General features: G+C 33.7%; 1 protein-coding gene across 1 annotated transcript; it reads left to right on the forward strand.

Moving 5' to 3' along the window:
- The first annotated feature begins 8,296 nt into the window (after window positions 1-8,296).
- LOC145070745 (uncharacterized) lies at window positions 8,297-11,458 on the forward strand. The gene is made up of 4 exons (XM_079017706.1): window positions 8,297-8,601; window positions 9,319-9,374; window positions 9,486-9,559; window positions 9,634-11,458. Exons 1-4 carry the CDS (start codon window positions 8,509-8,511, stop codon window positions 9,912-9,914), a joined length of 504 nt encoding a protein of 167 aa, XP_078873832.1. The 5' UTR covers window positions 8,297-8,508; the 3' UTR covers window positions 9,915-11,458.
- Window positions 11,459-13,364: the final 1,906 nt, after the last annotated feature.

The raw sequence follows: 13,364 nt of genomic DNA on the forward strand, positions 1-13,364 counted from the left end.
AAGTATTTTAAGATAGAAAACCATTTCATGTAACACCTTTTGAAATATGTGAAATCTACTGAGTGAAAACACAGTTATAAAATACATAAGATTGATTTAATAACATATTGTTTTCTACTTGTATTCCCGCCCATTAAAGCATTTAAAATCCTTTAAAACATTGATTAAGGGGTATGAACTCACCTGTAGTTGGTGATTGGAATGAACTGAACGGTATAGGACGGCTAGGTGTCAAGCGAGGACTTGTGCACACACTACGATCCTAATGAACATATAATCACACATATATGCACTCAATTAGACTCAAATGACTAATTGATAATGTTAAGACATCCTAGACATAATAAACACTTTATATAAGTGTTTTAAGCCTTAAGGATTGCATCTAAGTTATTATGGGACAGGGTATTTGTGTTTAGGGTTTCCAAAGGACCCTATATGAGAGTTTACTCTCCATAAACCATCACACATGGAGTTTACGGTTGTAAACTCTTGAGTTTACGTCCGTAAACTCCCAAACATGTGTTTTTGGTGTGTTTTGAAGTCCCAAATGCTTTCTAGAATTATTCTAACTTAGTGGCTAATTCCTTGGAAGGGTTTAAGGTCTAGAAGTACTCCAAATAGGAGTTTACGGCCTCAAGGCCATTCCCCTTGGAGTTTACGGCCGTAAACTCCCTTGGGGTGTTGTTTTTGTTGCTTTCAAGCCTCTTGCTTTTGAAGGACATGTTCTAGACAATTGTTTAAGGCAAATGAGGACCCTAGGCACACTTTGGTGCCATTCATTTGAGTTTACGGCCCAAGAGCATTCCCTTGGCCGTAAACTCACTTTGGTAAGTGATTTTGGTGAGTTTTGGTCCTTCATTTTAAGTGGAACAATTTCTTGTAAAGGCCTAGGGCTTTAGGTGTCATGAAAACACCCTTTATGTCCATTTATATGGAGTTTACGGCCTAAGCTTCACTTGGGCCATAAACTCACTTTTGTTTGTGTCATTTGATGTGTTTAAGACCTTATACTTCTTGGGAAAATAACCTAGATACAAGCCTTAAGTCCTTAAGTCCTCAAATCACCATTTTGGGTGTGAGAATGGAGTTTACGGCCTATGAGAGTATTAGGTCGTAAACTCCCAATCTTGGGTGATTTGTGTATCTTTTCTTGTCCCTAACATGCATACATAATAGTCTAAGGCTTTATCATAACACAAGTGTCGGTTTTTGGCTTCGATTCGGGAGTTTACCGCCCAAGAACACCTTGGGGAGTAAACTCCTAGATCTAATGATTTAGCCATCTAAATCATGTTATAAGCATCTAATAAGTATTCTAACACTACTAGAAAGAGTTACTCACAATCTGGGATAAAAACCCGAAGATCCGTCAGAGAGAAAATGGCTTTTCTCTAGTTGGAATTGTGAATAATGAATTAATTTAATTCAGAAAACTATTTATAGTCCTGAAATATTTTGACAGAAAATACTTTTATTCTCGAACTTGGAATGTAACATTATGAAACTTGAAATATTCAAATTTCACAAACCCAGGAGCATCCACTCTCCTGATATTTCTTGAAGTGTAAACCCTAATGTACACAAACTTGTTCGGAAAAGTCTAAAAATCACTGAAATTGGACTGGCTTCTATTGAATAGATATTGTTCGTACAAATGGAAATTTCGGGTTGTCACAATTTGTTTGTCTGACAGCCCGACTCGCTGAGCCCCATACAGGACTTGTCGAGTTCATCCTACTCGTCGAGTACCTCATAGGGTCCAACGAGTCTATCAAGCAGATAGCATAAAATATGATTTTAAGCAACGAATAAATACACCATGCATCAAATACAATAGAACCCAAGCAAGGCTCTGATACCACTGATGGGTTTTGAGCAAAAGAACATCCTATGTGCACATGCAAAACCCTAAAGCTTTGGAACTGGGTTTCTCTATTGTACATGCAAATTTATCCAACGCTTTCAAACCCTAATCTAGCATACTATGAAAACGAGATCTATAACAAAACAAGTTTAGATGATACCTTTCAATAGTTGCAAGAATCTTCAATCTTCAAGAGCTTAGTATCACAAGTGTAATACCTATAATGGCTTACAAACACCAAGGCAAGAAGATGATTTAGAAGAGAGAGAGAGAGAGAGAAGGAGAGAGAGGCACAATTTCGGCTCTAAAGAACTCTAGGGTTTCTTGGGTGGCCGAAATATGTAGCCCTGGGGTCCCTTAAATAGATGCGCTACTAGGGTTTCAGTTAAAACCCTAATTGGATGACTTAGGCCCAAGCAAATTCAAGAACCTTCTGGAATAAGGCCCCTTCGATGAAATTAGAGTGGACTCCCACTCTAAATTTCGTCCCCCCCCCCTTATATCCATAAGGATTCACAGCCCAAACTCAAGAATCTTATAATTGACAGTTTCAGTCCCCCTTATTTAATTAATCTCTTTTAGCCACAGAATTAATTCTTAACTAATTATTAACCAATATTAATTAAACTATATGATTTCTCTTTTAATAGACTATTAATATAATATATTAATAAATCATAATAACCTCTCTCTCCATAAATCATGTTGTCCAGTTGTTTTGTTGAAGGCAACCGAAAAGGACCATGCACAACCGGGTCAAATACATACCAAATATAGTTACGAGCTTAGACACTAATCCAACACACATAGCAGAACACCCACAAAAAATAATAAAAATAAAAATAAACATCTAAGAAAAATGTAATATTTAAACCCACTTAGACTAAGAACAATAGATGTGCTTAAGTCAACAAGTATAAACTCAAATAAAAAAACAGGAGATTTCCATAGCCTTAAATATAGATTACATATATAATATTTAGAGTAAGGATCCTATACTATACAAAATTTAAAAATAAATATAAACTAAGAGTTTCCAATCACCAATCCTTTTGTACATTAAAACTCATTAACATAGCATTTGAATTTCCACTCCCACTGGCTCGTTTCCTTATCTTTTATGCGAATATGCAACCATATTCAATCATGCACACGAAAAGCAAACCTCTAACTGTCCAACTTTGATTCGGTAAACCCAAATTAACTCACGAGATAAATTCTTCTCACAATCACTTTCAAAACCCTGAACGGGTGATTCATGACCGCAAACAGATTCCCATTACAGCTGATAACCTCCCATGGGTTTTAATTAGTTGACGTTACTAGTAATTTTAATTATTACTACTGCACTAAACGACTATTCAATTAGGTATATTGTCTATCGTTTGTTGATTTTTGTCTAAGTTAGTTTGGATGAAAACTAGTATATTTTACAAGTATTAGGCTTCTGTCTAAATCTTGGGAGGAAGAAAAGCTTGAAAGAGGAAGGTGCGAATAACATTATTTATGGTACATATGAATCTTTCTACTTCACCGTTCTGTTGTGACGTGTATGGACAAAAAACAACCAATTTGTATTCGATTTTAATGCAATTGGATAAGAAGAGCTTAGTTATTAAGTTCTAGGCATTATCACATTGAAACGATTGGATTTCAATCTTAAATTGATTTTTTTACATAAGTGTGAAAGCTACAAAAGAAACATTATAAACTTCTTATTCCCACATAAGGGAACACCCACAAAAAAATAATAAAAATAAAAATAAACATCTAAGAAAAATGTAATATTTAAACCTACTTAGACTAAGAACAAGAGATGTCCTTAAGTCAATAACTATAAGTTCAGATAAAAAAAACCAGAGATGTCTATAGCTTTATATATAGATTACATATACAATATTTAGAGTAAGCATCTTATATTATACAAAATATAAAGATAAATATAAACTAAGAGTTTCCATTCATCAATCCTTTTGTACATAGAAACTCATTAACATGGCGTTTGACTTTCCACTCCCACTGGCTAGTTTCCTTATCTTTTATGCAAATATGCAACCATATCCATCATGCACACGAAAAGAAAACCTCTAACTGTCCAGCCATGAATTGGTAAATCCTAAGTAACTCACAAGATAAATTCATTCCGCAATCAATTTCAAAACCATGAACGGGTGATTCATGATCGCAAACTGATTCCCATTACAGCTGATTACCCCCCTGTGTTTTAATTAGTTAACATTAGTAGTAGTTTAAATTATTATTAATGTTCCACGTGTTTGATACCTTACTTACATGCACTAAACCACTATTCGATTAGGTACATTGTCTATATTTTGTTGGTTTTTGTCTAAGTTAGTTCGGATTAAAACTAGTATATTTTTACACGTATCAGGCTTCTGTCTAAAACTTAGGACGAAGAAAAGCTTGAAAAAGGAAGGTGTGAATAATATTATTTATAGTACATACGATCTTTCTACTTCACCGTTTTGTTGTGATGTGTATGGACAAAAAAATCTGAATTTGAATTTCATTTGAATGCAATTGGGTAAGAAGAGGTTCGTTATGTAATTCTCGGAATTATCACATTGAAACGATTGGATTTCAGTCATAAATTGACTTTTTACATATTTGTGAAAGCTACAAAAGAAATATTATAAACTTCTTATTCCCACTTAACGGAACACCCACAAAAAAATAATAATAAGAAAAATAAACATCGAAAAAAATGTATTATTTAATCCCACTTAGACTAAGAACAAGAAATGTCCGTAAGTCATGAAGTATAAGTTCAAATAAAAAACATGTGATGTCCATAGCCTTATATATAGATTAAATATAAAATATTCAGAGTAAGGATCCTATACTATAAAATTATAAAAACAAGTATAAAGTAAGAGTTTCCATTCGTCAATCCTTTTGTACTGAAAACTTATTAACATAACGTTTGAATTTCCACTCCCACTGGCTAGTTTCCTTATATATTCTGCGAATATGCAACCATATTAAATCATACACACGAAAAGAAAACCTCTAACTATCCAACCCTGATTCGGTAAACCCTAATTAACTCACGAGAGAAATTATTCTCACAATCACTTTCAAAACCCTGAACGGGTGATTCGTGATTGCAAACCGATTCCCATTACAGCTCATAACCCACCTGTGTTTTAATTAGTTAACATTTGTAGTAGTTTTAATCATTATTATTGTTTCCTATGTTCGATACCTTATTTACCTGCACTAAACAACTATTCGATTAGATGTACTGCTTATTGTTTGTTGGTTTTTTTCTAAGTTAGTTAGGATTAAAGCTAGTATGTTTTACACATATCAGGCTTCTATCTAAAAGTTGGGAGGAAGAAAAGTTTGTAAGAGGAAGGTGCGAATAATACTATGTATTGCACATATATTGAATCTTGTTGTGAGAGATTGTAACGTCCGATTTTTTAGAATAAATTTTCCATTTTTAATTTAGAGTAAACATCCTTTTTCATAAATTTATAATCAAGTCAAAACCATTTGTTCATAAACCACAATCCAAAATCAGAGTTATAAAGGAAAGCATTGTTGAATCTCAAATCATAAAACTGTTGATGTGTGTGTACAGTCACACCTTCTTCTTCCCACATGATGGGTTTTGAGCATGACAAACAATCCCTATGTGTGCATGCAACCCTAATATGTTAGATCTATGTTTTCTCTATTAGACATATGAGCATTGAACACAAAACAAGAAACCCTAGGAGGTAAGTATAACTTTTGAAATTGAAAAACCAAGGGTTAGAATACATGCATTTATTGTTATGTTGTAATAACAATGGATTTATTGAAGATCTTGACCTTTAAGAGCAAGTGTCACAAGTCTAACACCTCTGATGACTTACAAACACACTATGCAAGAGGATGAGAGGAGAGAGGATGAAGATGCTTCAAGATTTCGGCTATCCTTAGGGTTTGATGGCATGGACGAAATCCACAAGGTTGAGGCTTTTTAAATAGTTGAGGTTGCTTAGAGCCAAAGCTAGAGTTTGATGGAGGAAACCCTAATTTTCAGCTTAGGGCCTAAGCAACCCATGGACTCCCCATCCCTAAGATCATGGAAGAAAATTCTAGAGCCTACCTAGAAGTTTTCGTCAATCCCTTCTAGGATGGTCCAAGAGCCTAAAACCACAATTATTAATTAATTGCTAAATACCCTATGTACTTTTAATTAATTCATTTAATCCAAAAATTAATTCCAAATTAATTTCTAATTAAATATTAATTAAATAACATGATTTCTAATTAATATATTATTTTCATAATACATTAATACATCATTTTTCAATATTAATTTATTATTCCAAATAATAAATTCTTTCTCTTTCTCAATAGGTCATCCTGTTTAGTTGCAAGTATGAAGGCAACCCAAAAGGACAGTGCTACGATAAATTCAAGTACATACCAATTATAATTATGGGCTTAGACACCTAATCCAATACCACGATTTAAAGAAAGTACCTAAAAAACATTTAATCCACAAATATAAAAAAACTTAGTGAGTTTCTCAAAATACCATACAACACACAGTACATGCAAGCGTACAAACATTGGGCTTTAGCCCAAGGCTCGTCCGCCCTCTTTAGCCTTCTACATAAAGTTGGTCTACCCTTGGCCTTTAGCATAAAGTTAGTCCGCCTTGAGTATCTTAACCTTCAACACAATGTTGTATCGTCCTCAACTCGCCACAAGATATGACGACATATATATATATATATATATATATATATATATATATAATAATAATAATAATAATAATAATAATAATAATAATAATAATAATAATAATAATAATAATAGATGATCAACAACAATCCATCAACACAAGTAACTGTCTAAACTAGTCTACCGGTCTAACAGCTTGCTAAAGCATAACACCATGCTAACACACCAGGATACATATTGTAGAGTAAAGTATAGTAAGAAAACTAACCTATGTTAAACGGCAGAAGCTCAACAACAACCTCATCAGTAAAACAACTAACACAAGCTACCTAATGCCATATTGAGACAATACTTAGCCAAATACTAAATTCTACCCAAGTTTGACCAAAAGTCAAATGGTAAAAAAGTCAACGACAAACACCGCTCTTGCCATCATCCAACCACAGGCCGAAGACTCATGATCAACACCTCAGTGAGCCTATAGGCACATGACCATCATCCCACTGACCTGCAGAAGTTGGTTAGCATATCTCTTAGCACTTAACAAACACAACACGGGCCATACAGTTCTATAACACGCAAACCCTTCCAAAGTTTAGACTGTTGGCAATCATCAGAGGTATTTACGAGAAGTGTTAGACACACTACGCATGGAGAAGATTTACGCGTTGATGAAAACCACGACGGTACAAAAAAAGTTCTTCACACTTCAGATCTTTAAGCATAATCTGAGGTAGTCAACGACACAACATGTTAATACCTACAGTGGCAACGTCAGTTGCAATGACAACTTTTGACTCATTAATCGAGTTTGACTCATATCTTCAAAAGAACGTAATTGTATCACCGGTCCACTTTTCAATGCTCGTTGTGATCTCCACCTCCATTTTCTCTTATCTGACAAACGATAGCCGCTTGTTTATCTATAACATGTGGTCTGGTTTATTCTTAGTGTTGTGCGACGACATTCAGATTCTCTCCTTCATTTAGGTTAGTTTTGTATTTTGAAAAGTATATATAAGTGAAAGTAGCTATAGAGTAAAGTAAAACCACTTTGGTACTTTTTTTACATCATAATACATGGTTATAAATATTGGAAATATGTAATGGAGACTTCATTTTCCTATTTCTAAGATATTGCTTTGTTTGATTTGATTTTGTTTATAATTACTAACAAAGAATTTATCCTACTCATTTGTCTTTATTTTTTTTATTGAAAACCTTACGACATTGAACTTAATTCTGATTGTATCATTGACATTTTGATCAGATGATTAATTTTTTGATCTATTTATTTCGTCATTTCATTCAAGTTAGACACGGATAAGTTTGACTAATAGATTTGTCGCTCTGTAGAAACAAAAGAGACAACAAATATATATAGATTGATAGGGAGTTGATGATTTCTAGGATATAATTTATTTTTGCATAATTGATCTTTAAAGTTTATTGTAATGTCAAAAACATAAAAGACAAAAAGGTGTATAATTGTCAAGGTACTTATGGATGGTAGCAGATTAAGGATTTACAAGTAACCAAAGCTGATAAATTTGCCAACATAAGAATAACTGGTGTCAAAGTTTTCAAAACTAGGACTAAACCTGCATATTCATGTATACCTTAGGGACCAAACTAAAATCTGGTCGGAAACAATTTTTGGCACGAAGGGAGTTGATGAGTGATGAGGTCACAGATAGAAAATCCTGAATTTCTATTGGTCAATACTCATGGCATCGCCTACAAACGCCACGTTTCCCTCCTCTTAAAAGCTCGGAACCCTCTCGATCCCTCTCCTTAACGAAGCTATAAGTTGTAAACGCAAACACTCTCGATAACTCGAATAACAATTTTTTTTGGGTGGGATTTAGCGATCTTGTTTCTCTTGTGAACGCAGAACATTCTTCTGGGGATTTGGATTCGATTTTCTTGAAAAAAAAATGAAGAACACCTGGACCATATCGATGATATTCTTTACATGTTCTCTGTTATTATTCGCCTTCGTAGAGTCAAAATCTCTTGACCCGTATAAGGTAATTATCCTATCTCCCTCTCAATTCCCTTGTGTTTCATTAGGTTTTCCCCTTTTGATATATGTTTCCTGTTGTGTGCATATAAAGCAGCATCACCGTCTTGTTGTCACAAGAAAGCGATGTTTTCGTAGGTTATTTGTGTTTGGATTCTAAGTTGCATTTTATAACTAAATACCGGATTGAAATGTGGTTTATGGTTTAGGTTTAGGTTTAGGTTTTATCATGATATGCCAATTTGGGTTGCGAATTTCTTCAATTGATTCAAATTTGGGGTTTTTACGGGGGTATGTATTCGGGTTTAGCTACTAGTACTTCAGATGGAAGTTGGAACATGGAAATATTGCATTTGGGAGGGTAAATTTTTCTGATTTTACATGCCCAAAACCTTTTTGAACATGACACCCATATAATTGGCACTGTTCTTCCTCTGAATTCATCCACCATACAATTCAAATTACTTTATGTTAGAATAGTAAGATATTCGATATGAATCTTGAATTTCTTACATCCAGCTATGGGGTATTCTGCTCGACAATATCACATTTTTGTTCCAAACTTGTTGAATGTTGAGCATGCTAAATATGTTATCTGTTGGGAAGTAGATTTATACAATTAAGCGGTTTCTTGATCTTTGATTTAACATCCATAATTTATGCTTGAATATGTTTCTATTGTCTCAAGGTTTTTAACATATTTATTTGACTTTTAAATGACCAGGTACTAGGAGTAGAAAAGGATGCAAGTTGGAGGCAAATTCAAAAAGCTTTCCACAAGTATGTTTTTTTTTTTCTCTTGATGTTTGATAATTGATAACACTACCCTTTTTATTATTTAGTTACACATCAATGATTCTACATACTAAAATTATCATTTTTCTTTTTTAGGCTCTCTCTTCAATATCATCCCGATAAGAACAAAAATAAAGGCGCTCAGGAAAAGTTTGAAGAAATAAATGACGGTATGGTGATCCTCCAAATAAATAAAAATAAAAAATATAGCAATGAAATTTACTCTTTTTACTTTTTTCATCAGCATATGAAATTTTATCCGATGAAGAAAAGAGAAAAAATTACGATATGTACGGATCATTACAAAGTCGGCAATGGATCGTCTTAACGTTTCAATCATGGCGGATTCTCTTATTTCCTCTATCGCAACCTTTCACACCGCCAAAATCATCGTCATACATCCCACTAAATATTCCTTCATTGGCTCAATCCCTGAAGCTATGTATGCTTGCGAGTCTGACGCAAGTAACGTTATTCAAGAGTATAAGAAGCATCCTTCTTCGGCCCCATGGGAACTCACTCTAACCATGGTTCGTTCAATAGAGGAGACTGACAGGCCAGCCAAGAGGGGAAAGAAATCAGACACACAGAAGGAGGCAACATAGGTAAATCAACCAAGGGTCAAACCCCTAAAAAACGAAAGTCTGACAAGGCTGATCCTTTACAGCCTAAACAGAAGAAGCAGAAGAAGCCAACTCGGAGACTAATTCTTCAATCCTTAAGCGATTCAGACTCTGTGTATATTCCTCCTCTTACCAAACCTTCTACTCACTCAGACTCAGAGAGCGAAAGCTCTGACGACGAGGCTTCGGGTCGTGGTGGAACCCCCCCTCGCTCGCCTACCCCAAAGGAACCTGTTCGCTCCAAACCCCTTTCTCCTCCACCTGTTTCGGTACCTGTCTCTATCCCTCCAATCACTACATCTCAACCATCAACTATTATTCCCATCCCTGATCCAATCTTTACTGAAGCAACAACAACCACCACTACTGGAGTTCGAACCAACGTATTTATAGGCAGTCTTCGGACTTGAAACCCGGACTTCAGCATCAATTATGTTTTGGAAAATGGTTTTGTTTTCTTTTTATAGAAAAATCATTTGGTTTTATTATCTCAGTCAAATTCCCTGAAAAATGACTGCAGAGATTCCACTTAATTTGCAGAGATTCCATCTTCTTTGGCTGGATCCGATTTTTTTATTGGTTTTGTCTTTTTTTGTTCTTCTTGCTCGATGCACCTTCTTTGGAGTGAATACTTGCAGCTTCATTTATTAGTTGATCATCTTGTAATGAAGATGAGTTGCTACGGTCCATTATACGGAAAAAAAATATTAAGAGAAAATCCAATTATTTCCCAAAATGAACTAAATAAACTAATCCAAAAACGAGAAAAAATGTTAACAGATTTCTCGTTGGAAGATGATGACAACATGTCCTTACAAGGATATTTCGATAATGAAGATATGGATGGTATTAGTTTAGAAGAACAAGATGATCAACTAATAAATGAAGCTGTAAGTATTCACTCCAAAGAAGGTGCATCGAGCAAGAAGAACGAAAAAAGACAAAACCAATAAAAAAATCGGATCCAGCCAAAGAAGATGGAATCTCTGCATATTAAGTGGAATCTCTGCAGTCATTTTTCAGGGAATCTGACTGAGATAATAAAACCAAATGATTTTTCTATAAAAAGAAAACAAAACCATTTTCCAAGACATAATTGATGCTGAAGTACGGGTTTCAAGTCCGAAGACTGCCTATAAATAGAGTCTCGCTCATTTGAAGAAGGATTTGGTAAACCCTAATTAACTCACGAGATAAATTCTTCTCGCAATCACTTTCGAAACCCTGAACGGCTGATTCATGATCGCAAACCGATTCCCGTTACAGTTGATAACCCCCCTGTGTTTTAATTAGTTAACATTAGTAATAGTTTTAATTATTATTATTGGTCACCGTGTTCGATATCTTACTTACCTGCACTAAACTACAATTCGATTACATACATTATCTATCGTTTGTTGGTTTTTGTCTAAATTAGTTTGGATTAAAACTAGTATTTTACATGTATGAAGATTCTATCAAAAACGTGGGAGGAAGAAAAGCTTGAAAGAGGAAGGTGTGAATAACATTAGTTATAGTACATATGAATCTTTCTACTTCACCATTCTTTTGTGATGTGTATGGACAAAAAAAGAAATTTGAATTCCATTTGAATGCAATTGGGTAAGAAGAAGTTCATTATTAAATTCTCGGCATTATCACATTGAAACAACTGAATTTCAGTCTTAAATTGATTTTTTTACATAAGTGTGAAAGCTACAAAAGAAACATTATAAACTTTCAATTCCCACGTAACGGAACAACCACATAATAATAATAATAATAATAATAATAATAATAATAAACATCTAAGAAAAATGTATTATTTAAACCACTTAGACTAAGAACAAGAGATGTTCGTAAGTCAAGAAGTTTGTAAGTCAAGAAGTATAAGTTTAAATAAAAACACAGGAGATGTCCATAGCCTTATATATAGATTACATATACAATATATAGAGTATGGATCCTTTACTATGAAAATATAAAAATAAATATAAACTAAGAATTTCCATTCATCAATCATTTTTATACATGAAAACTCATTAACATAACATTTGAATTTCCACTCCCACCGACTAGTTTTCTTATAGTTTTTGTGAATATGCAACCATATTCAATCATGCATGCAAAAAGAAAACCTCTAACTGTCCAACCTTGATTCGATAAACCCTAATTCGCTCACGAAATAAATTCTTCTCGCAGTCAATTTCAAAACCCTTAACGTGTGATTCATGATCGCAAACCGATTCCCATTACATCTGATAACCCCCATGTGTTTTAATTAATTAACATTCGTTGTAGTTTTAATTATTACTATTGTTCCCTTTGTTTGATACCTTACTTACCTACGCTAAACTACTATTCGATTAGGTACACTTTCTATCGTTTGTAGATTTTTGTCTAAGTTAGTTTGGATTAAAACTAGTATATTTTACACGTATCAGGCTTCTATCTAAAACTTGGGAGGAAGAAAAGCTTGAAGAATGTGCGAATAATATTATTTGTAGTACAAATGAATCTTTCTACTTCACCATTTTGTTTTGATGTGTATGGGCAAAAAAAATGAATTTGAATTCCATTTGAATGCAATTGGGTTAGAAGATGTTCGTTATTAGATTCTCGACATTATCATATTGAAACGATTCCAGTTCAGTCTTAAATTGATTTTTTGCATAAGGTTGAAAGCTACAAAAGAAACATTATAAACTTCTTGTTCCCACGTAACGGAACACCCACAAAAAAAAAAATAAAAAAAATAAACATCTAAGAAAATGTAATATTTAAACCCACTTAGACTAAGAACAAGAGATGTTTGTAAGTCAAGAAGTATCTGTTCAAATGAAAACACAGGAGATGTCCATAGCCTTATATATATATATATATATATATATATATATATATATATATATATATATATATATATATATATATACAATATTTAGAGTAAGGATCCTATACTATAAAAATATAAAAATAAATATAAACTAAAAGTTTCCATTCATCAATCCTTTTATACATGAAAACTCATTAGCATAACGTTTGAATTTCCACTCCCACTGGCTAGTTTCCTTCTCTTTTATGCGAATATGCAAACATATTCAATCATGCACACGAAAAGAAAACCTCCAACTGTCCAACCCTGATTCGATAAACCCTAATTAACTCACGAGATAAATTCTTCTCGCAATCAATTTCAAAACCCTGAACGTGTGATTCATGATCGCAAACCGATTCCCATCACAGCTGATAACCCCTATGTTTTAATTAGTTAACATTAGTAGTAGTTTAATTATTATTATTGTTCGCTGTGTCCGATACCTTACTTCCCTACACTAAACTATTATTCTATTAGGTACACTGTCTATCGTTTGTT

The sequence above is a fragment of the Lactuca serriola genome, chromosome 8, assembly GCF_051521515.1.
Source record: "Lactuca serriola cultivar US96UC23 chromosome 8, Lser_US96UC23_V15, whole genome shotgun sequence".
Taxonomy (NCBI): Eukaryota; Viridiplantae; Streptophyta; class Magnoliopsida; order Asterales; family Asteraceae; genus Lactuca; species Lactuca serriola.